The sequence below is a fragment of the Urtica dioica genome, chromosome 4 (assembly GCF_054948205.1).
Source record: "Urtica dioica subsp. dioica isolate 48M chromosome 4, U.dioica_male_clone48M_v1_H2, whole genome shotgun sequence".
In the NCBI taxonomy this organism is placed as follows: Eukaryota; Viridiplantae; Streptophyta; class Magnoliopsida; order Rosales; family Urticaceae; genus Urtica; species Urtica dioica.
The window spans coordinates 9507629-9531848 of NC_142759.1; the positions used below are offsets into that span (position 1 = coordinate 9507629).

The 24220-nt window shown below is 37.7% G+C and overlaps 2 protein-coding genes across 3 annotated transcripts; one reads left to right on the forward strand and one right to left on the reverse strand.

Moving 5' to 3' along the window:
• Positions 1–250: 250 nt before the first annotated feature.
• Positions 251–12182, reverse strand: ATMIN7 (HOPM interactor 7). 2 transcript variants are annotated; one of them, XM_089613678.1, is made up of 34 exons: positions 11789–12182; positions 11655–11718; positions 11197–11437; positions 10294–10415; positions 10151–10209; positions 9873–9930; positions 9713–9797; positions 9405–9596; positions 9233–9291; positions 9067–9136; positions 8901–8969; positions 8469–8591; positions 8321–8374; positions 8135–8223; positions 7891–7987; positions 7677–7775; positions 7389–7589; positions 7146–7256; positions 6883–7067; positions 5957–6580; positions 5343–5760; positions 4922–5161; positions 4691–4814; positions 4442–4590; positions 3758–4114; positions 3257–3423; positions 2945–3177; positions 2528–2697; positions 2263–2379; positions 1801–1937; positions 1418–1694; positions 1215–1310; positions 708–801; positions 251–570 (listed from the first exon to the last, which is right to left on the reverse strand). In XM_089613678.1, the coding sequence occupies exons 1-33, from the start codon at positions 11898–11900 to the stop codon at positions 739–741; spliced, it is 5262 nt and encodes a 1753-aa protein (XP_089469804.1). In that variant the 5' UTR covers positions 11901–12182; the 3' UTR covers positions 251–570; positions 708–738. The 2 variants fall into 2 exon arrangements, with proteins under 2 accessions (XP_089469804.1, XP_089469803.1); XM_089613677.1 differs by having other exon boundaries at positions 251–801.
• Positions 12183–21409: 9227 nt separating this feature from the next.
• Positions 21410–23352, forward strand: LOC149400199 (protein TIFY 3B-like). The gene is made up of 5 exons (XM_089610251.1): positions 21410–21654; positions 22371–22482; positions 22560–22746; positions 22856–22913; positions 23014–23352. Exons 1-5 carry the CDS (start codon positions 21509–21511, stop codon positions 23078–23080), a joined length of 570 nt encoding a protein of 189 aa, XP_089466377.1. The 5' UTR covers positions 21410–21508; the 3' UTR covers positions 23081–23352.
• Positions 23353–24220: the final 868 nt, after the last annotated feature.

The window sequence follows — 24220 nt, forward strand, 5'->3', positions numbered from 1 at the left end:
TTATGAAGAAAGGAATTGGGCAAACTTGTTGGAGGGCATTTGGTGTTGGCATTTCTTGATATGAGAAAACCCACAATGGGAATGTACCATCTGTTTACTAGTTGAAATTGTCTTTTTCTCTGACTGCCATAAAGTTTCTGCTCCCATGAAAAAGGTTACACGAGTCTTCTACCGAGGGTCCCACTACATTCTGTACCAATCACCTATGCATCAAAATACAAAGTTGCTTTTGTAGAAAGGAAACTCGTAATGACAGGACTACAAAACGGCGATCCTATTATTAAAAATCAACTTTTGGAGTTTTATTTGTGGATTACAAAGATTAAGATGATGAACATTAGGAAATTCAGTCACCCTCCACAATGTTTCATGAAAAATAAATTTACCAATAAACTAATTGAAAAAAGATACGATTCCCAATATCTTATCCGAGGAACATCTTTTTCCAATATTTCACTATATAAAGCTTAAGAAAATAAAAAATAATCACAAAATGCTCTTCCTTTCTTCAAACATCGATCCTTCCTCATCAGCTACCAATACCATAGCATACCCACAAGCCAGCCAAATCTACCGACGGATCAACGTCAAGAAATGTAAGACCGGATCAGAGTTCTAAACAAGAAATCTTAGGCACAAAACTGCATCGATAAATAATTTGATGGAAGGTATTGGCGGGAAAAGTGATGCTAGATATCACTCCTTACTGAGAAACTTGAGCTAGTGGCAAAAACAACGCTAAGGCAGAAGAGCTTTCAGTTGTGCCTTGAAAAGATCTGCCAGAGCTCCTCTGACGTCCATCTACACAACAAATCAACACACCAAGAGTTTGTCAACATGTTATCGGTCTTGCAGCAGTACAGCCCCAGTAAAATTATGAAACTACAAAATAAATAAATTAATTAATAACAAAAAATAGTGCCATGGTGATCTTAAAAACTGATTGGTGATTTTGAGTACGGTAATCAACCATCTACTTCATCCGATCACTCATCTACATGAAACAATTCGCAAAGACAATGATTTCATATGTTTGACGGAACATTTATGTCGTTTGGCAGGTGAAGAAATGTAGAGGCAGGCTGTGTTTACAAATATGCATATAACTTAAAAAAAAAAAAAAAAAAAATTGCTTTTAGAGTAATTTCTGAGAAGAAAAAAATGTGAATATATATTTTGAAGATCTGCATTTATGGTCGGAAGGCAAATATTACCTGGTCACAGCAAACAAGCTTAGTGAGCAGAGGATAGAAGTCCCTTAGGTGTCTGACAAAGATCTTTCTGTTCATAAAGCACATGCCTTTAAGCACCTGCGAAACAGCAACGTCAAAGTATTTTCAGCACTATAGCAATGAACGACATGGGCACAAGCTGGGAATTCACAACCAAACTATATGCTTGTCAATGAGTTCATTACCTTAACAATAACAGGAGAACGTAGCTCCTGTACACGATGAATATCCATATTAGTGGTGTCCCCGACACTTGACTGCAAATCCGAAGCTTCTCGAAGCACCTGTTCACAGAAAGACACCAGTTTCTCTTCCGCTAGTCCCTCAAGCTTGTCGTCTTCATTGGGCTGATCCTTCGAGTTTGTATCGCCTTTGCCATTTAATCCAGACGTTGATTTATGCAAAATCTCCAAATATATACTAGTTCCTGCTAACTCTTGGCGGAGAAGGTTCAATGGTGGCCTACAAACGGATGAAATGGTTTTTAGAAATGTTGCAAAGATTAAAAGACAAGAAAAAACTAAGCCAGAAAGGAAAAAGAAGTGGAAGTGGCAACTTTGTTGATTACCTTTCATGTGGAATGTGGTGCATGCGAGATCTGAGGTTGGAATATGAATTATAAGAAGCAGCAAACTCGAGAAGAGATAACAAGATTTCCATTATTACAAGCTTTTGAGTTGCTTTCAAGTTGTCCCAATATTTTTTCTGCAATTCAGAGAATTCATCGAGAGCGTTCAATAAGTTATAAAAATAGAACAATGCTCCAATAACCACCATATCTACTAGCTTTGCAACCTGCCCCGGGTTAATTATACTCCAGACTGCTAAAAAAAAATCTAGAGATGTAGTTTTATTCCCAATTCCCGAAGGCTTTGGGTACCATGTATGGACATTTTAAAACAAAAACGATCTTTAAAAAAAAAAATCAGACAGGTCTTTCGTAACTAACAAAAACTAGGTAATTCATCATTGCATGTATCTTGGACCATGAACAGTATTGATGGTAAAAATAGAGTATTTATTTCCACACCTGTATACTATCAATTGCACCAAGCAGCAGTAATTGTGTAATGCATTTCCCCCTAATAGTAGTCATAAGTGGACTTTCATCCTCATCTGTCCCATCAGGCTCCACAGCATCGGGAACCTTTCAGCGTTGAAAACATCACACTTTGTTGATAAATAAAGATTACAAAGGTATATGATAATTTACAGTACACTGGGAGAAGTGTAAATAATAAAAGTATTTTGTAAAAAGTTCCTAATTATTTTTGGAGAATTAATGTAAATCGTACATGAACAGGAGACGATGGCACGGACGTCTCTAAAGCAGCAGTGCCCTTAGGTTTTGAGGTCAGGCTTCTGAGAAAAATATTGTCCATAATCCTTTGACCTATTGTTTGACTCCGATTGAGGTTACTACCATCAGCAAGTTTTGTACTTCGCCCAGATGGCGACGGAATACCTACACATACACAATTCCAAAGATTGTGTTGAATACAAATATTCAGCTATCTTGTACTGCGAAAATCTGTGTGCACATGGTATCATATATGCACTCTATTGGTACCAATGATTAAATTTTATAATGTGGTAACTGATTTTTAATTCGTTTTGTAAATCACTTTTAATATTTACCACCCAAGGATCTGCTTTCCTTTTGAATTTGTTATATAAATCATCCTTCAACAAAAAAATGCACAGAATCTAACCTTCAGAGCCGTCCATGAAGCCTGAAACATTAGTTCGTCCACTGCCATCCACATTGCTACTCGGGGAAGCTGTTGCTGATATCTTTCCATTGTCGTTGACATCAAATTGATGGTGATCAATGGACCTTGGTGTAGAAATATCAGCGACGTTGATCTCTAGATCTTTGATGATTTTCTTATCGAAACCCAATGCATTGAGAAGCTCAAGGGGTTGTGTTGTATATGCCGCATCTCTAATAATGAGAGTAGAATATATAAGGAGAGAGAAATAACTTGTTAACAGAACAACAAAAATCCAGGGTATTAATTTACCTTATGCTTTTCAATAATGTGTCCCAGTCACTCTCACTAAATTGATGACCTCCAACTTCTATGAGATGCACCAGTGCACCGAGAGATATTGAAACCACAGACTGATCCGTCTTTTTGGCACAATCCAACAACAAACTGAGTAGAGGTGGCAACATAAAACAAACCTCCTGAAAAAGAACTAATAAAGTTTAAAATACTGAAACAGTTAATGTGTGGGATGTAAGTGTGAATTCATTCACGAGAAGCTATTATGCATATGTTGATTTCAAAGAAAGGACTGACTATTCTTCGCAAATCCACAACACTCGCAAAAATAATATAAATTATAATAGATACAAAATTGCACAGGGCGAGTCCAAAATAATTTAACAGTTCAATAATCAGCAACCGATTCACAATATTTATCTATTAACTTATATCTGATGGTCATATGACAATACGCTCTTTCCCTAACACAAAAACCTTTACAATTGCATACAACTTGCCAACATCTAAATGTACCTTATAGAAAGTGTTGAAAAGGTTGCATAGTAATTGAAGCGAGTGTATGCTTGTTTCACGTAGCAACTCATCATCAGAAGACATCAAGCTTTCCTTTCCCGCGTGTCTCACGTGATCAAAAATGGGAAACAAGACTCGGTGGAAAATGCTTTCCCAAAATGATGACGTAAACTTGTTGCCCCTCTCATTTAGTAAATCAAACAAAACTTCAAGTGCACAGCTTCTGACCTCTGGCCTAGGATCGGAAGTCAAATCCGACAAGCCAGCAAGCATTGGAAACCAATAATGCTCAGTCACATCAATAGTTTCATCCGTGCTTGCATCGATAGGTTTTAGAGCACCCCCAGGTATAAGACCCTAACATAGGCAAGAAAAAACTCAGTAAAGAATTACCACATAAGATAACTGGGATATAATCATCAACATTTGTACTAGATTCAGCTACTAATTATCAGATCAAAAGCAGCACATCACCGGTATGATGATTCTATATCCTAATATTTATGCTGATATATACATGCGTTCAGACAATCTATGGTCCTACTCCTATGTTTAGGCAGAAATTTTAAAATTCCAGCAAATACATTGAAACTCACAACAAAACCAGTATGTTGGACGAATAGTTCTGAATATCTTGTAGTATAGTTGTTCTAATGAAAAACAAGTAGAGAATAGTTACAAAACCTCTGCTAAACGATCCTCGCATATACGCAGAAGTGCGATGGCCTTCAAACTTATCCGGTGCGAGGTTTTATTATTTGCAAACCTTATAAGACAGTTGACACAGTCCATAAAACAGTCCCCAACTACTTGGTCGAAGTGTTCCAAGACAACTGCAAATTTCCAAGAAATTAGATACAAAACAATGAAGCTTAATACAGTTACAGCTCCAAGATTACAGCATTCATAATAACAAGATCAAAAAGTATATACCCTGTTCAACATTCTCAAATGCACTATCGACAATTGTTTCCAAATCATCGTCCGCGGCAGCGGTAAAAATCATGAAAACACTGCGCCATCCAGATTTAATGTTCCCCACTTTGGATTTAATCATCTGCAGTAGAGACGCAAAGAATAAATAGTTTGCTCGAAAAGCATAAAAAAAAACATATATATGCGTGAAAAGGCGAGAAATCGAAGAATCTAATTATATGTTCATACTTGGACAATGCAATCAACAATCAGTCTTCTTATGGATTCATTTTGACTATTCCGCATGAGAACAACAAATGGCTTGAGAATATCATTTTGGAAAGTGAAATTCGCAAGCTCGGAGCGCTCCAAATACTTCATGCCAAGCTGCCTTAGAGAATCTATGGCATACATGGCAACTTTCTCCTCTGGATGACTCCCAGCTGCAATGAAGTGGTTTGCCAAAACGGTCCATATTCTAGCCCAAACCTGCAAAGCATATTATTGTTTTAGAAAATTGCCATATTTTAAACACCATTGTTATTAAAGAACAGTACTGATGTTTTCTGGCACTTCAAAAAATATAATGCTGATGGAAATGAATAAGAAACAGTAATTCCCATACACAGATCTACAATGTGCTTTGGCATATATCATTTATGAAACTTACCATACGTATACGTGCCATATTGTAGTAGCTTATCTCAACAAGCTTCTGTAAGCTGAATACTCGAGCAGGGCTTTGCTTTAATTCTTCAGCTGATACACCACAGAGTGCATTGAAGAACTCTACAATAGGATCACTAGGAAGCTTAACGCTATTCACGAATACTTGCTCGGCAGGTTTTCCAGTCAACTCCTTAAGTGACTGAAGAACAGCATCTCTAGAGATCTGATTCGAACCATGCATTACAGTTGCAGCGATGGCAGGAGTTGAAGTTATGAATTCAAGCCGAGAAACACATTCTAACACAGCATTCCACGTGTCATGAAGGGCGTCAGTCTCAGAGTCACACAGCGCAAGTAGTGTCCGCAGCGCTTCTACATTTTTACTGCGCATCTCCTTTGGAGCATGCAAGAATGTAAATCTGTAACACAGATTCAGAAAGATTAATTCCATGATCAAGAACATTTCTAACAAACAGAAAGTTAATGATAAAATTCCACCAACGGAAAATAAACAATAACGACAGGGTAAAATGAAGAATCAACAATGCAAGACAAGAGGCAAAAAAAAAAATAATAACAAACAAATTAACACAATGTATCTGAAGAGATTTATACCTGACCAACGATGTTAAGAAAGCATAGCGCATGGTGTCCATTCCAAGTACATTTGTAATATGTATTCCAGCCCTAAACCCCTCCATGCAGAGAACAACCCTCGACTTATTATCACCTTCCTCCATTGTGACAGAGAAAGTGGCAAGTAAAGGCCAGCCGACCGCTTCAACCATAGGCCTTACAAGTTCTATCTGCTGAGATGTATGGAATACCCCTCTTTTGATTCCTTGATTCCGGAATATTTCCTGTGTCTGCTTAATTATTGCTTCACTCTCAGCCTTAGTGTCAGTTGTTGACTGCCTTTTTGGAAGTGCCAGATTAAGAATGCTGACCAATCCGCCTCTCTCTTCACCTGGTTTAGATCTACCCCCCTTTTCTATGCCAAATTTATCATCTTTCATCTTTATTTCTTCCTTAACAATAGAATCATAGATTTCTTCTAAGAGTTCTGTGGGGGCACAATCTTCAGGATCAGTGGTAGCATTCATACGAACAAATTCTGACTTTGACATTTTAGGCCACACCATTGGGTTGTGTGCATCGGTATTCAACAGTATGACCGCATATGCTAGAACATATGCAGTATCTGCATTTTTGAAAAGACCTGGATTATCTGCACAATATCTGCGAAACAAAAAAATTAAAAAAGGCAACGTAAATTGCTTTACATCAAATAAATAAAAAGGCTAATGATAACCAAGTTGCATAGCTGTTTAAATTGATGCCAGAATATTTTCTGACCACCTAAGCAAGAAAAATCCTTTAAACCTAGGCGATTTTTCTTGGCTTTGATACAACCTAAGATTGCATTCATCCTTGCGGAAAGAAAAAAATTTACGGGTCAAGCATTCTAGGGATAACTCTGAACAGACTGCTATGTCCTGATTGGAGTTAAATATACAGGCAAACGGAAAACCAACTGGTACCTTTCTGCAAACTTTTCCATTATGCGATCGATCTTTTGGGCTTCCCCTGGAAGTCGGAATCCTTTAAGAAATTCACGGATTGCAGAGTCAAACTTCATTCCATTAAAATTCATCGAATCTACATACGAATGCATCACACCAAGGGGAAATTCTTCATGCTGACCCAAATAGTCTCCTATCATTGTCTGAAAAGTTCAAAGCATATTAAAAAGTCGAAATCACAATAGAATTATAGATATGCACAAAACACAGGAAAAACCAACCTTGTCCAAACCAGGAGTGGTTCTCAGAAACTGGGCCACTGAAGAAGGTGAATTTTCAACCAACTTATTTGATATCAAATAATCTACAGCCTTTACTGGTTTCCTGTTAAACTGAATTCCAATTGGAAATTTACATGAATTTCATACTACAGAAAATAGGTATCAAAGGAACATAAGTAGACCAAAAGAACAAGACAGCAGTTATCTGAGGAAAAATGTAAAAGATTGATTTTGTCACATTACCTCAGAGATGGCAGCCTCCATAGTGGATTTATGTGCCTTTGCTTTCTCAAAGTTACTAGTCTGATCGTCCCTATTTTTTGTCTCAACAGATTCTCTAGCTGAACCTTCTCCTTCACGAGATTGAATGCTTTTACTATGGCTTGCTGAATCTTTATGTGACTTTTCCCAGTCTACTAGAGATTTAAGCACATTCACTAGGCACTGCAATCAATGAAAGGAAAGAAAGGTGATACTTTCACTGTGAGTAGCTAATACACATTGTTTTTTAGGGAAAAATACCAAACTAACCTGAAGCGATGAGCCTTTAATTGAAGTTGTCTGTGACAAGACAACTAAATTAGGGTCCGTGCTTTGAGTCCCTTGAGATATTCTAGATAGAGAAGTAACCTATATGTTGAAAATTCATTGCACGTATCAGATGTGATGAAAAAAAAAGACAGCACTCAAAGATTTAACCTACGCTGGAAATGCACTGTTGTGCAGTACTTTGTGGGATTCATACCATGCGTTCGAATAAGTTGGGTGCCTCAAGATCACAGTCATAGTTTACAAATATGTCAACAAGCATCTGCGGGTTTTTACAAACTTTCTCAAGCATCCTACACAAATCAAAACGTATAAGCAGGCAAGAGAGATCTGTATTAAATACTGCATGCTTGAGTAATATGAGTTACAAGCACATGGAAACCTATGTAACTGCTGAAATATACGACTAGCAGAATAACCAATAAGGGAGAACAATTTACCGTAACACACTTATTTTTTGGTTGACGGGACATTCCATGCCATCTAGTGATCGTATGACGATCAGAGGAAAGAAAATGCCAATTTCACCCTGTAAAATGAACAAATTACAGAGAAAAGGAAAGACCATTTAGAACGTACTTCTGCAAAGAATTCTCTGTAACGTATTACCAAGGTCGTCTACATACTTTTAGGCTTTCCCTGAAGCGCAGCAAAAGCACTGAGAAGATTCCAGATGCATACTGGAAGTAGAGAGAAAACAAATTATAAGACTACAAGAAGTCTCGTATGAATATATCAAAAATCCTGAAAGGAAGGTTCAAATTATAGGCGTACCTGAAATATTACAGGGGACTGGGCAACCGAAGCTCGCAATAGAGCATATGAAAGATAAGCTTTCACCGAATCAATAAAATGGAAGTTCCTTGTAAATGTATGACCGACCCCCTCTAACAAACCCTGACACACATTAAGATTAAACAAAAAAACTTAAGGTCAAAACTCTAGAACAGTGCATTTGATATGTAATTGATACTCTAGTTGTAGGATACCATGCAATGAATCATTGCAATGTAACTGAGGTTGTCATGTTTTAACTACGAACAAAGGTCATTATACTCTACATCTGCAGAAAAAGGAACAGCTAGGAATTTTTCTCTGAATATGAAGTTGCCTATCTCTTATTCATATGTAGAAACATGAAATTTATTTAATTAAGACCACATACATCTGAGTAAATAAATAATAAATCTAATCCATTAAAAAAACCTGCAAAAGCTCAAGTGACAAAATTCGAGTCTTGGATGTAACTTCATCGCTGTCTTCCTTCATTCCCATCTGCAAGTAAGAGATTATTTTATATTTTTTTTTTTCAAGTTGAAAAGAAATCCAACACTCAAAACAGAAATAAGTGATATTTAATAATAAAACCTACCTTGCAGAGCGTCCGAAATACCAACAGAGCGTCGCGCTGGACTGTGCTCATACTTTCGAGATCAATCCCTCTTAACAATTTTAACCAGATAAATAAAATAAAAGAGGAAAAGGATCAGCAAATATATGACTAAATGATATCTAAATGTATGATATAGCGTCCTTACCGAGTTATCTTTTTACCATCTTCAAGATGCACTGCTTTGTCAAGCACAGCCTCTAAGCCCTACAAATACAATGGGGGAAGATTACTTGCTTCCTTGGGCCAATAAAAAAAATTAACAACATAGCTAAGAACCCAGTTACAGTGAATAGGTAGCAGGCTAAAAAATCAGGCACCTTGATGTCAGCACCACCAGCAAGATTATGGAGCTCTTCCACCGATGCAAGAGAGTTAACTTTTTCCTGGTTAAGTGCATCTCCTAAAGTTATTACTTTCTCATTTTCATCCCCCAAAGAAGTTTCATCCACCTTCGGCTTTGAACTCTGACCCGAGACAGCTTCTGCCTGTCCAGCAGCACCTGCTGTCGCCTGAACTCTCAACAAGAATTTTCCACAGAATATTATAAAATAAAAGTCAGAAAAAGGGAGGGTAAGAAGAGAATATCCCCAGGCAGCTAGAGTCGGGAAATAGAGTATAAATATACCTGGTCAGTCTCCATTCTCCTGAAAATGATGCTGATCATCTGTGTCAACATTGCCTTTGACGTTGCTTGGTTAACTGGACTCTTGCTGCTTGTTCAAACCGCAATTCATTAGTACAGCACATATTGAACATGATATATCTTTCAGTGGTATGAATAGTACCTGTGGAGAGCAATATTGTAGCATACTTTGATTACTCCAAGCAAAGGTTCCCCATGGACTGCAATCAAAATTCATGTCACCATTAAAGCTGATTTTTCTAAACATTATTGAATTTTATGCAGGAGTGTATCGTACATAAAAGTATTTGAACCGTCATCAAAAATCAGAAATGTAAACTGTGTGGACCATTGTGACAAATAAAAAAGAAACTTATCTTTTCAAGAATATAAAACTCAGAAACAATGTACTTTAGCGTAATCATATACAAAATATTGTACCTCTGAATTTTGTGGATGCCACAGCTGTAAGAAGGACTTTCAGTACTTGGAGAATTGTACTGCACATTTGATTTTCCAGAAGTGAAAAAGAATGAACAGAGATAAAAAACTGGTAAAGAATCACCAATATATATAACTAATACCTGTCCGGTGATAAATTGTCAACACAACTGCAAATCATGTTCAGAATGTCTGTAAACAGTGGCGCATTTTCACCGCCCTCTAAACCAGGATCTCCCTCTAGATGGTCATAAGCAATGAGTTTCTGGATGTATGTAATTGGAGAAGGAATCAGAAATTTAACATAGTAGGCATTAGCCACAGTGAGAGTTAATATGCGAATACAAAAAATAAATGTTAATCGATGCAACAGATGAGACACTGCCACTGGAGTGAACTGCGTGACTGTAACTTTTAAAATATAAATTTCGAGAAGCATTGGTCGTCTTCCCCGAATAGAGTTTACAACCAAGAAGCGTCAATCCAACAAATGGCATTCCAACCTACACCCTCGACCCCCAAAGACTGTCAATTGTAAATTCTTACAAAACTAATCATTTCCTCTCAGTGCTCAGTCTTCCTCAATCACCCAAATACCTTCAACTACTTATTTCTATTGTTCATCACTCTTGTTTATATGAAACATGCTACCAGAAAACCTACGAGCAACTTAAGCTAGTTTTGAGCAGGAGCATAACTTTCAAAATCAGATTCCCCATAACTACTCATTATCTCAGATATCAAAAGTAAAATCTCTACACTCGCAGACTTTCAAAAAATATAGAATACTTCTTTACGCTCACACCTCAAAAATATTTATACAAAAATCTCTACACTTTCCATAGACTTGCATCTCTCTCTTGTCCAATACTCCAACGTAAGACCTAAATTCATTTTCCAACAGCTTATGCACGGCTTGTTAATATCTCCTCAAGGCGACCTCCATCAAGGGGATATGTATCGGGAAGAAAATGGGAACATCAAAAGCAGCCTTACTTAACTTAACTTAAGAAAGAGAAATAATAGACAACGTAACAAACACATACATGGAGACAATCCAAGGCAGGCTCTAGGAGTTTTAAGTTCTTCGTCTCAAATGCCAGCCGAAGAGGGCTCAAAACAAGTTCTGCCGCGCTCCCTTCTAAGGTATTCCCGGCATTCGCCAAGACAGTTGAAAGTGTTCCGCTTGTGCTCACTGATGGCTTCCCAACAGGATCAGCTCCCGGAGAAGTTGTTTGGGTCTGGCCCGCCTCTGTTTCAGCCTTCTCGGCTCCGGTTTCAAGTGAGCTACAGTGGAAAATTGCATTACACGAAAAATTATATTATAAAATAAAAATGTGAGCTATAAGAATTAGAATTTTACATTATGACCACTGATTCAAATTCAATTTCTGATTCTTAAACACTTTGCATCGCCATAATTACAGAGATTCTTCCATTTTCTTTATAGAGATAGCAATGTAAAATGCGAATTATATAAAGTCCGAGAGATAAACCAACAGACCTCTCTTCGCCAGCTGAAGGAACAGGTACGGACTGCTCAACCTGTTTGACCTCTTTCAAACCATCTGAAAACGAAACGCAATGAAATTTTATCGCAAATTCACAAGAAAACCAAATATAAAAACAAAAGCAAACCTAAGTAGCTCTGAATGGCCGTGTGAAGGTCTGGATACTTTTTGCCCGCACACTCTTTGAGCATCGACTCCATCGCCCGAGTCACGAAACCCCCCGCCGCACCGCCCGCCATAGCTCCGCTTCTTCTCCGGTGAATCCGCGATCAATGCCGAGATCTGATGGATTTTGGTTTGAGAGGCACAGAATTGACGGAGAATTTGGGAAGTAGAGCGATCTGATCTGAGAGATCTGGTTGCGATTTGATCGTGTGTGTATATGTATAGGTGTGTATTATATCAATGTAACATAAAAGTAAGTCTCACTCTTCTTCTTTCTTCTATTTCTCTGTTAGGGAGATCGAAGCGAGTTAATTTGGACATTGGGCATGAGCGTAAGATTTGTTAAAAACTGCCAAAACGAGATTCTAACAATATTTAGGGGAGATTTCAACTTTGTAAAAAGGGGTAGTTTGGTGGTATTGCGAAAAATCAACACTATAAACTCTAAAATATAGAAAAATTAGACGAGCTAGTTAATTATTATATAGCCAACGTTTTATAAACGTTTCAAAAATAGTCGCAGAGGAGGATGATGTGACGAAATTAATCCATCTGACTTTTACACAAATAACCTTGCATATCCGGGGCTGAAGCATATACATAACCAACGGTAAAATTCTTTTGTCATAAATACATATCGTTGACTTTTCAATTTTAGAATCTAATTGATACGTGTTAATTTGTTAAAAAAACTTAATCCCTCAATCCCTATGTCTCTCTCTCGACAATTCTAGATCTCAAATTTAAATTTTTGCTCAATGAAAGAGTCGGAGACGCGTGGTGGAGGAGCTTCAGACGATAGAGAGATCCGTGGTCAGCGGCGTAGTTGTGGCGGCAAAGGCGTCCGTAGCAGCAGCACGTGGGATCGCCGATTGGCAGAGAGTCTTCGTAGTTGAGTTTTCGCGGCCGCAATCGCACTTTGGCAGCGGCTGGCTGCGCCGTTGTCGTTGGACTCTTCATCGTTGGAGTTGGTGGTGATTTTGTTGTTTTCGTCGTTGGACTCTTCATGATCGAGATAAAGAAATTGAATTGGATTGAAGATTCTAAGTTTTCAAACTTGTGTATTGATTTGATGTTTGATGAATTTTTTAAAATTGGTTTTTGAATATGTGTTTTTTAGTTTAAAATTTGAATTGATGATATGTGAGATTTCTTTTTTTTCAAAACTTGTCATTTGTTTATTTTGATTAATTTGACACATAATTTTGTTGAATATGAGATCTCTTTTTCTTCGTAATACGTCATTTGTTTATTTTTGTTAATTTGACGCATAATATATGTTATTTACTGAATTTAACCATTATTTATTAAAATTTATAGATATTAACAGTAAACCAAATTTTTAGTCCGTCTTATTAATGATGTTCTCGGCGTCGAGGATCTGTGCAGGAAATTTGTCGTGTCTGCGTCAATGTGATCTTATGATAGAGAGAGAATAAACGGCATTAAATGTGGTTATGCTCAATTCATTTAATGTCTCATTTTTTTATTTTAATTATGAAATGTTTAATGACATAATATTCTGGATATTTAATCTTTCCCAACTTTTGTTAATGATTATTTTGTAAAATTAATAAAATTTTTGTTATTTAGCAAAACTCAAATTTGCTACCGCTGATTAGAAATATATTCGTAAAAATTTAGGTGTGGACTTACGTTAATAATGTGATCAGTTGAAATTAATTTTAGAGTCACAAAGATGAGCCCGGTCATCAAGACGAGATAAAATAGAAAGAGAAGGCCAATTAAACCCCCAGAGATAAAATAGAAAGAGAATGTCAATCAAACCCCCAAAAAAGTGAATAAACTATCTCATTTTCCATATCATCGACTTAAATACAAAAATTCATAACTATTTAAAAAATTTACAAGGTTTCATGTTATCTAACTATTTAGGATTCAAACTTCTCTATGACGCATTATAAATGGTCATATATTAACATATGAAGTCATGTCTCATTCATTAGTTGACACATCAATTTCTATTCTATATTTTCAACCCAATGAATAATTACACATATCACTTTTGCGAATAACTTTGCCTATCTAGTCAAGTGAAACTCGGCCACATTAAAGCCAATCAATTTTAGATTGTCATCTTAATTCATGTTTAGATAGTATAGGCTCAAATTCAATTCGTCTTCAGACTTAGAATTCATGAGTAAGTTCAAAACTGATATTGAACTTGTATACAAAAACAAGTTTAAACTTCTAAATGTGTTAGTTCAACATATCATATTGTTTTGGTATAGCGTTGAGATCTCATAGACCTATGTGAATAAAGATTACTGTTGAAGTTTAGAGAGAGAGAGTCAAATCTGGAGAGAATATAAAGAAAGAGAGAATCGGAGAAGAGAGAGAGTGTTCCGAGACTTTGAATATTCCTTATATTTGATATTAATTTGTATCACCTATTTATACATATGGTGGATACAAGAGAGAGTGTAATAAATACATGTGTAATAACTACTTCTAGGAAAAAGAGAATAATAAATATACACAGAGAGCAAGACATAGGAAATAACATGAGAAATAAATGCGACAATTTCCCATGTGGAATGAGTTCCAAGGAGAGGACTTCCGAGGCAAGCTTGTCAGCGGAAGGGCGAGCTGGCGAGCTCGACGCGGAAGGGCGAGCTGACGAGCTCGACGCGGAAGGGCGAGCTGACGAGCTCGACGCAGCTGACGAGCTCGATTTCAACACTCCCCCTCAAGCTTGACTGTATATGTTGAGGAGGTCAAGCTTGCTACATAGCTCGGAAAAGGTTGCTCGCGGAAGGGCTTTGGTGAGAATGTCGGCGAGCTGATGACCTGACGGAACGTATTCCATATCGATTATTTTTTTCTTCAATCTTTTCACTGATGAAGTATCGGTCGATCTCGATATGTTTTGTTCTGTCATGATGGACTGGATTTTTGGCTATGCTGAGAGCAGCTTGATTATCGCAAAAGAGCTTGATTGGACATTCGATGATGATCTTGAGGTCGTCGAGAACTCTCTTCAGCCAGATGCCTTCACATACTCCACTTGCTAAGGACCTGAGCTCGGCTTCAGCACTACTTCTTGAGACAACGGACTGCTTCTTGCTTCTCCAGGTAACAAGATTTCCCCAGACGTATGTGCACATGCCTGATGTTGATCGTCTGTCTGGAACATATCCGGCCCAGTCTGCATCTGTGAATACTTCGACACCTCGACTTCGTCTTTTCTTGAAGGAGAGACCAGTCCCTGGGGCAGATTTGAGGTATTGGAGAATCCTCATGACTGCGTCCATGTGAGTTTCTGATGGATTACTCATGAATCGACCTACCATACTCACTGCGAATCCAATATCTGGTCTCGTGTGAGTTAGGTAGATGAGTTTTCCTACGAGCTGCTGAAATCTTTCTTTGTCGGTGGCGGCCTCGTTGGTGCGAGCTAGAAGTTTCACATTGGCATCCATCGGAGTGTCAACTGGTTTGCAGCCAAGCATGTCAGTTTCTTTGAGGAGGTCCAACGTGTACTTGCGCTGGGAAACAGAGATGCCCTTTTCTGATTGAGCTACCTCAATGCCGAGGAAGTATCGTAGGCTGCCGAGGTCCTTGACTTCGAACTCAGATGACAAAGTTTGCTTCAGCCTCCTGATCTCTTCCAGGTCGTCTCCGGTGATGACTATATCGTCCGCATACACACTAAGAATGGTGTGCTTGCCTTGTGTGGAGATTTTTGAGAAGAGTGTTGGATCTTCTTGACTCTGCTCATAGTCACAACGTTTGAGCACGTTGGTGAATTTTCCGAACCATGCTCGAGGGGACTGTTTTAGTCCATATAGTGACTTCTTGAGTTTGCAGACTTTGTTGGCTCCTTGATCTTTGTCAAATCCTGGTGGGAGTTGCATGTAGACTTCCTCTTCCAGTTCGCCGTTTAGAAAAGCATTCTTTACATCGAGCTGGATGAGAGGCCAATCTAAGTTGGCTGCTAGTGAAAAGAGGATTCTGATGGTATTGAACTTTGCAACTGGAGCGAATGTTTCTTGATAGTCAATGTCATACGCCTGCGTGTACCCTTTTGCGACAAGTCGGGCTTTGTATCTCTCTACTGTCCCATCTGGATTGTGTTTGATGGTGAAGAGCCATCTACATCCAACAATTCGCTTGCCTGGTGGTAGCTCGACGATATCCCACGTATCATTCTTTTTGAGGGCTTTGATCTCAGCATGACTTGCGTCTCGCCACTCGGGACTTTGAAGGGCTTCCTCGATGGAGTTTGACACTTTTCCTTCATCTAACTTCGCCATATAGGCTTGGTAGCCCGTAGATAAGTTCCCATAGTACACGTAATCCTCCATCCTGTATTGACCACACGACCGAGCAGGTTTTCTTACTGCAATGGGTAAGTCTGGAGATTCGATGTTACCTTGTTCAATAGTGTCGTAGTTCAGGTTCGGAGAGACATCTTGGTCGCGAGCTTGTACCGGACTCTGGGTGATATTCAGTTCGCATGGAGAGGGTTCAGAGGCTTGCGAGCTGGGAATTTCTTGAACGGGTGAGGTCGGCGAGCTGGGAATTTCTGGAACAGGTGAGGTCGGATTTTGAGGCGAGCTGGGAATTTCTGGAACAGGTGAGGTCGGATTTTGAGGCGAGCTGAATTCTGGGTTTATGATGAGCCAATTTGGGAAGTCATTTTCGTCATTCTCCCCCTGACGAGCAGAATTGGCGAAGTAAGGACTGAACTCATGAAAAGATACATCCATTGAGACTATGAATTTTCGTGATCGGGGTTCATAGCATTTGTAGCCTTTCTGGGTTGCTGAATAGCCAAGGAAGATGCATTTGAGCGATTTTGGTTCAAGTTTACCTTGGCCATAAGAATGGGTGAAGACTGAACAGCCGAACACTTTCGCAGGTAGGGTTGAGATGAGTCGACAGTGAGGGTATGCCTCTAGAAGGACTTGAGATGGGATTTTATAGCCAAGGACACGAGATGGCATTATGTTTATGAGGTAGGTGGCTGTGAGGACAGCTTCTCCCAAAAATGAGATGGGACGTTTGAGGAGAACATGATGGCTCGAGCGACCTCGAGAATGTGTCGATTTTTCCGCTCGGCTACCCCATTTTGTTGCGGGGTATGAACGCACGAGCTGGAGTGAATTATGCCATGTGTTTTGAAGAAATCGCCGAGCTCAGAATTAAAGTAATCTCGAGCGTTGTCAGTGTGGACAATTTGAATGGATGTGTCGAATTGTGTTTGGATCATTTTGTGAAAGGTTTTGAATAGATTGGATGTTTCAGATTTTTGTTTCATCATGTATATCCAACCGAGTCTAGTGTGGTCGTCAACAAAGAGAAGGAACCATCGAACTCCAGTAATATTGGGAACTTTTGAGGGCCCCCATATATCACTGTGAATTGTGGCAAAAGGACGAGATGGTTTGTACGAGGTGGGGTGATACGAGCTTCGAGAATGTTTAGCAAACTCACACATGTCACACTCAATGGAATTGATATTTTTATTGATAAACAAAGAAGGAAACATTCTTTTGAGATACATGAAATTTGGATGCCCTAGTCTAAGGTGATTGAGCATGATCTCTTTGTACTGGGGTGAATGTTGGGCGAGCTGACACATGACGGGCTGATCTGGCTTGATGACATAGAGTCCGGTACTCAGCTCGGCATTACCAATCTGTCTCCCCGTGACCTGTTCCTGAAACACACATGAACTTCCATCAAAAACAGTTCGGCACTTAGAGTCTTGGTTGATCTTATGCACAGATAAGAGATTGCATTGTAGTTGAGGCACAAAGAACACCGAGTCTAGCCTCATGGACTTCGTCAAGACAACGGTGCCAATACCAGTGACTTGAGTTTTGGCTCCGTTGGCGATGGTGACTGATATGCTTTTATTACAAGCGGAGTAAGTTGTGAATAGACTTCGATTACCAGTCATGTGATCAGTGGCACCGGAGTCGACAATCCATGCTGTGGGATTTTCTGAGCTTACATTGAGGGCTCTAGGAGAGTTACCTAGAGGGCCAATGCCCGAGTGTTCTCCACTGAGTTGGACTTGTTGAAGAAGCTTATGGAGAATAGCGAGTTGGTCGTTGCTGAAGGGAGAGGAGTCTGAGGTCGAGGTCGAGGCAGCGGACGAGGTGGATACTAAGTTTCCGACTGAGTTAGGATCCTTAGTATCTTGGGTTGACTTCGAGCTCGGTGGTTTCCCATGCAGCTTCCAGCAGGTTTCTCGGAGGTGTCCAGGTCGTCTGCAATGATCGCAGTAGGGGCGAGGTTTGCGAGGTTTCTCTGTTGGGAGAAGGATTCAGATTGCGACTGAGTGGGCGTGGTCTGAGTGGTGTTCATGGTGGTTGATTTTCCCTGCTCTGATACCATGTTGAAGTTTAGAGAGAGAGAGTCAAATATGGAGAGAAGATAAAGAAAGAGAGAATCGGAGAAGAGAGAGAGTGTTCCGAGACTTTGAATATTCCTTATATTTGATATTAATTTGTATCACTTATTTATACATATGGTGGATACAAGAGAGAGTGTAATAAATACATGTGTAATAACTACTTCTAGGAAAAAGAGAATAATAAATATACACAGAGAGCAAGACATAGGAAATAACATGAGAAATAAATGCGACAATTTCCCATGTGGAATGAGTTCCAAAGAGAGGACTTCCGAGGCAAGCTTGTCAGCGGAAGGGTGAGCTGGCGAGCTCGACGCGGAAGGGCGAGCTGACGAGCTCGACGCAACTGACGAGCTCGATTTCAACAATTACAAATAAACTTTGTACTACAAAAATTCATAAATTGAGACCAAATCAACAAGGAAAAAAATATAATTTCAAATAAAAATCTACGCCAGATTTTATCACCACATAAGCACATGCTTCGCTATTATTAAGTGAAGATTTCAAATTACCAGAAACTGCACTATTTGTGGGCATGGTTGCCCAAGACACGTCACTATTATTAAGTGAAGATTTCAAATTACCAGAAACTGCACTATTCGTTGCACATGATACATGTTTCATTGTTGTATTGTCATTTGGGACAAGTTTCAATTTGCAGCTGAAAATGAATTGCTATTTACGATTATGGAGAAGAATTGTGTGTGTACGGTTCAATTTATCGAGGGGAAGCATTAGTGACAATCTGGTGGCCAGAGGATTGGGGATAACGGAACACTCGGGAGATCAAGGCGAAAGAGCCCGTGTATATTTATTGTAATGCCTATACCCGCCTAAAAAAATTATCTGCTACTCTTCTACTCTTCTACCTGGTTTTGTAAGCATGTCAAATAATGGGTATGCCTACTAAGAGAAGTACGAAATAACTATAATTGCTACTGTTGTACGAAATCAATTTAATTTATTTTAAATAATAATAAGATATTAAACATCTCACTTGATCCTAGCTAGTTGGCTAAAAAAAAGAGCGCGAATTCAAGTTGAATACATTTCAATTATATACCAACGTTGCTTTCTCACATTTTCCACGTACTTGGACGAGAAATTATGGTGTTTTTGAATTGCAATATTTTTAAAATAGTGGTTGTTTTAAATATTCTTAAAAAATAAGTTTTTTTAATCGTAAACAATTATTTGAGATTATTTTACTTATAAAGTTCAACAAAACCCAAAATAATATACATTTTGTAAAAAAAAAAATCTGAAAACATTAATAAAAAATGATTATTTAGACACATTTGTTTTTGCGATAAGTCAAAAATATGTGCTATCACATACAATTTACACTATTTAGACCCGTTCAAATATGAAAATGACGGCATAAATACCTAATATTTTTATTTTGATACACTTAAGTATTTATTCTTTTTTTTTCGGGGCATAAATACTTAATTTCTTGTTTTAATTGCACCGTTACTACTAATGTGTTATCCTTGGACGGAAATACACGTGGCGGCGATCTCATATTCAACAAAAATTTAATTATCTTTCTTTAAAAAACTTAAACATTAATAATAATATAATTTTATAAAAAATAACTTAAAAGTGAAATAAATTAAAAAAAAAATCCCTAAAATCTATTTCCCCAAAAATCAAATCCAGGGAAAGACCATTGCTCACGATCGACACATACCACTAAAGATTTGTCGTCGGCTTTCAGGTACGCGACATTCACGGAGCTCAGCGTCCGCTTCCAAGGTCCCAAATAGAGCTTCATGCTTCCATGCATACCACAATTGTGGTGGTCTATGGCTGTGTGTTTGTAGATATTCTAATGAGCTATTTAGGTGATCGAGCTTCAGTTTTGTTTTCATGGTTGTGCGTTTCGTGTTCTTTTGAATTGTGGTGGTCTATGGCAACGTCGGACTTGGTCCCGACCGAATCACCGCGAACCAGTAGCGACGGACCAGAATCGTGAGTCCCCATCCAAAACTCGACGTACTGACGATCTTCGCTGACGATCTCCGCGGTAGCTAGTTCCGAGCAAAGAGCGTGGCAACTGACAATCGTGGGCAAGTTTTTCTCCTTTTACTTTGAAATTTGTTTTTTTGGTAAACTTTTAAATATGTTATTATGCATAAAATTATATTATTGTTTTCTTAATTATTTTTTCATAAATGTTTGTAGAATATTATGCCTTCACGTGTAATTCCGTCAAAAAAATAATAGAGTAATAGAAACGGTGCAACTAAAACGAGACATTATGTATTTATACCATTAAAAAAAATTATTTAAAATGAAAAAAATATTTTTTAAAAATGAATTCCGTGAGTGTTTTGTCAGAGATCGTCGAAAATCATTTCGTCGGAATCCGTCAGGACCGAGAGAGTGAAAATGAGAAAAAAAAACAAGAAAAAATACAATTTAAATAGTCTAAGAGATATTTTGTTCGAAATAAGAGCAAACATCCATTGAAGATATTTCTTAAATAAGAGGTTTATCAGTAATATTTCTCTAATCATTAGTTCTAGTTTAATATATTTCTCTTAACCTATTTATTTGATTAAAGCATAGATTATCAAATCTGTTTCAATCATATAACGGGTTCTTAAATATGTAACAAGTAGGTAAAACTTCCATTACATATATAATATTTGCTTATAATCAAGTCACCAACTAAGCAGAGAGCACCAAGACAAATCCTCAAAAACAATATTTCTGGAAAAAAAAAAAAAAAAAAAAAAACGAAGCAGGTGGGTCCCACAAGCTCGGGTCCTTTCCTTTTTCTATTCCATACACCGGTCCGTAATGGTCACGCAAATTGTCATCGTTCCGGATTGAGAAGAGGAGGCAATACATACGTGGAAAAAGTTAAAAAAAAAAAAAGAAAAGTGAAAGCTGTTGTTGGTGGTGGTGTTGCTTGTGATTTTTTTTTTTTTATTATTCTTTCGTTCAGTTATTTTTTAAACGGTGGAAAAAATATTTAAGGTGTTATTTAGTTTTAGCCATATTTTATTATGCCCTTCATTTTTCTTTATATTAAATGTTAACCAAAATTTGTATTATAAGATATATTGCGCTTGTCTGTGAGCCAAACAAATAAAACACGTGCTTGAATTTTTTTTTAATAAGACAAGCCTGCTTTTAAAATAAGTTTTTAAAATAAGCAGGTCCGTAATAGCTGGTACTTTATAAAATAAGCACAAACCTCTCTCTCTCTCTCTCTCTCCCTCCCTCCCTTGTTTGTTTCGGTTTGGTTTGGAATTTTCGCTTGATTCCGTGAAAGTGGAGATGGACGACAGATCTCACTCTGACGAGGCAACGCTTGAGAAAGAGCTCAGAAGTGTTGGAGACGAGAGTGAGAAGGAAGAAGAGGAAGTTCAACAAGAAGAGAAGGTCAAATATGGTCCCAAGTCAACAAGTTTGTCCAAAACCAGGTGATTTGCGCACATGTTTGGGGATTTTTTTCCTTCTTCTTCTTCTTCAAGATATTAAAGAAGATCGTTTAATTTGATTTCTTATGTTTTTTAGTTGATTTGTTTTATAGCTTTTCAATCTTCGAGTAATGTTTCATAGATTTGAATTTCTAAACTTCGAGGTGCGTTGTTTTGTTTTGTTATTAAATTAATAAAAAAAAAGTTGGTTCGTCTTCGCGAGAGAGCGTAAACAAAGAATAAACAATAGACACGAGATACTGAGAGAGAGTTCTTGTTGCTTAGCGTGATGATTTGATTCTCGGGGATATGTTAGATCCCAATTTAGAGAGAGTTCTTGGGTTAACGCTTGATAGAGTTTGGGGGTTTTTTTAGGTTTGCCAGTCCAGTTTTTTTTTTTTTTTTTTTTAATTTTATTTTTACTTTTTACTTTTAAAGAATTTCCTATAGGTGTCTTTATGATGCTGCTGGATTCTTTCTCCTTACTGAAGCTTTAATTTCTAAACATTTATTTCACACATATTGATCTTCAATTTTGTTAAATTAGGTTAGTTTTTTTTATCACACTGGTTTTTGGGATGTGCCATTAATGAAATTGTACAAGATTTGTACAATTATTCTCCAATATAAGCCAAAGTCCCCAACCTAATCCCAAAATTCTGTACGGTTCTTCTGTTTGGCTCCTGATTCTGGTTTCTTTTTTGCTTTCGGTGTTCAAGGCCCGAAGCAATGTTAACACCCTCCTCGGACAATACCGTGCCAGCTGTCCCTCAGCTCACCATCTTCTACGGTGGGAGCGTCAAGGTGTTCGATGGAATCCCCGAAGAGAAGGTATGGTTCGATTCGATTTTGGTTTCTCTTTCAAAGGGCGATTTGGTGATTTCTCACGGGTTTATCTCTCCGAACAGGTCATGGAGATTATGCGCATCGCCGCCGCCGCCGCTATCTCCGCCACTCAGACCGCTGATATGAAGAGCCCCGAGACCGACAATGTGTCGAGCACGCCACCTCAGCCCAACAACGCCGCCGCGGTGGGCTCGTTCTTGGCCCAGCTTTGCCCGTCCCCGAAAACTACACTTTGCGAGATTCGAGCCGGTAACAATCACAAAACACTATTCATCTAGCTTTCTTTCGTAAAGAGCTGTGGAAGAATAAGATTAGACCCGTGATCTTCTCGTGCTTTTTTTTTTTTGTGTGTTTTTAGAATTTCCAATTGCGAGGAGGCACTCGCTTCAGAGGTTCTTGGAGAAGCGCCGGGACAGGTACGTTGATATTTAAGGCTCTTAATTAGGGTAGATTTAGTTATCGGAGTTTGAGTCAAATTCAAATATGAATTTGCTTAATGTTTGACATTATTTGCAGGCTTGTTAGCAAGAACCCATACCCATCTTCTCCGGCAATGAAAGTTGAAAGTGACATGAAAATCTAACTATGCTTTCAACGCTAAGCCTTTCGCCACTGTGTTCCATATTATAATTATTAACCAATTGTTGTGTTTTCTTTATTTGAGATAGCTATGAAGTCTTTGTTGGGTCACGAAGAACTTCTGATCTTGTGTTGAATGATACCCAAGTAAAATCAAACTGCCAGTAGTGATGATATGATCTTCACACTTGTGTGATTTACGTGAATATAATTCTTCCCCCAATGTATAATGAATCGTATGATAATAGACTAAATGTTCATTGTTAATTTTCTATATTTTTTTGCTGTTTTTGTTTGGCTTTGTAGTCCTAAATACTGCTGGAGATGTTTTTGGATCATTAAATTAATTTCTCAACAAAATACTTCTCAGAATAATGGTTTATTTTGAATTGTATTAATTTAATGAAATTTATTACTTAAGATAAACAGATTTTCGTACTTGAGTAATTTGATGATTTTACATAAAAAAATAGACGAATTAAATTATAGTTTTAGTTTTACAGAAAAAGCTAAAGATGAAAAATTGTATCTTAATGGAACTTTGATGTTTTATAAAAATATGTTTTAAATCGTTTAGATTTGTTAATTTATTTTAAGAATACAAGAAATATTGAGTTTTAGCCATAAATACTATTTTTATACCATGCATTTTTGTAATGTTCATCAAGCAAACAAAGATGCATCTTAATGGATAATTATTGTAACAATGGTGATGATATATATACACACAAAATCAATATAAATATTGATTAAGGGATAAATTTCATCGTCTAAATAAAACACAAGGAAAATTTTGATAATAAACAACTAATCGAGAGCGTGGATGTGATAGACTTAACGCAAGTACGAATGCGATAACAACATTTCACCAACTCAGGAGATATGACATTTCCCTATCTTTATACCAATAACTAAATGCTAGACAAATCAATAGAAAACTAATTTAGGACCAAAGAATATGTACAGAATAGTTCATAAATCAGGGACCATTTAGCAGTAGAATAAAATCTGCTAGTTCATTTATACATCTTTCTGTTCACCCGACTCTTCGGCGACAAAATTAAAGAATGTGCTTCGAATAAATCAACCACTAGCCCAAAAGTTTCTTATCTGAAAGTCAAAGAGTAGAGTAACTCCGTTTATA

What these genes read in the sequence shown, in the direction of transcription:
- ATMIN7 (XM_089613678.1), bottom strand. Translation starts at nt 11,900, where the DNA reads ATGGCGGGCGGTGCGGCGGGGGGTTTCGTGACTCGGGCGATGGAGTCG. An exon ending in CCTTCAGCTGGCGAAGAGAG is followed by an intron (nt 11,438 to 11,654) that starts GTCTGTTGGTTT and finishes TTTCCACTGTAG; the next exon opens with CTCACTTGAAACCGGAGCCG. An exon ending in GTGCAATTGATAGTATACAG is followed by an intron (nt 1,938 to 2,262) that starts GTGTGGAAATAA and finishes TCTGAATTGCAG; the next exon opens with AAAAAATATTGGGACAACTT.
- LOC149400199 (XM_089610251.1), top strand. Translation starts at nt 21,509, where the DNA reads ATGGACGACAGATCTCACTCTGACGAGGCAACGCTTGAGAAAGAGCTC. An exon ending in ACAAGTTTGTCCAAAACCAG is followed by an intron (nt 21,655 to 22,370) that starts GTGATTTGCGCA and finishes TCGGTGTTCAAG; the next exon opens with GCCCGAAGCAATGTTAACAC. An exon ending in ATGGAATCCCCGAAGAGAAG is followed by an intron (nt 22,483 to 22,559) that starts GTATGGTTCGAT and finishes CTCTCCGAACAG; the next exon opens with GTCATGGAGATTATGCGCAT.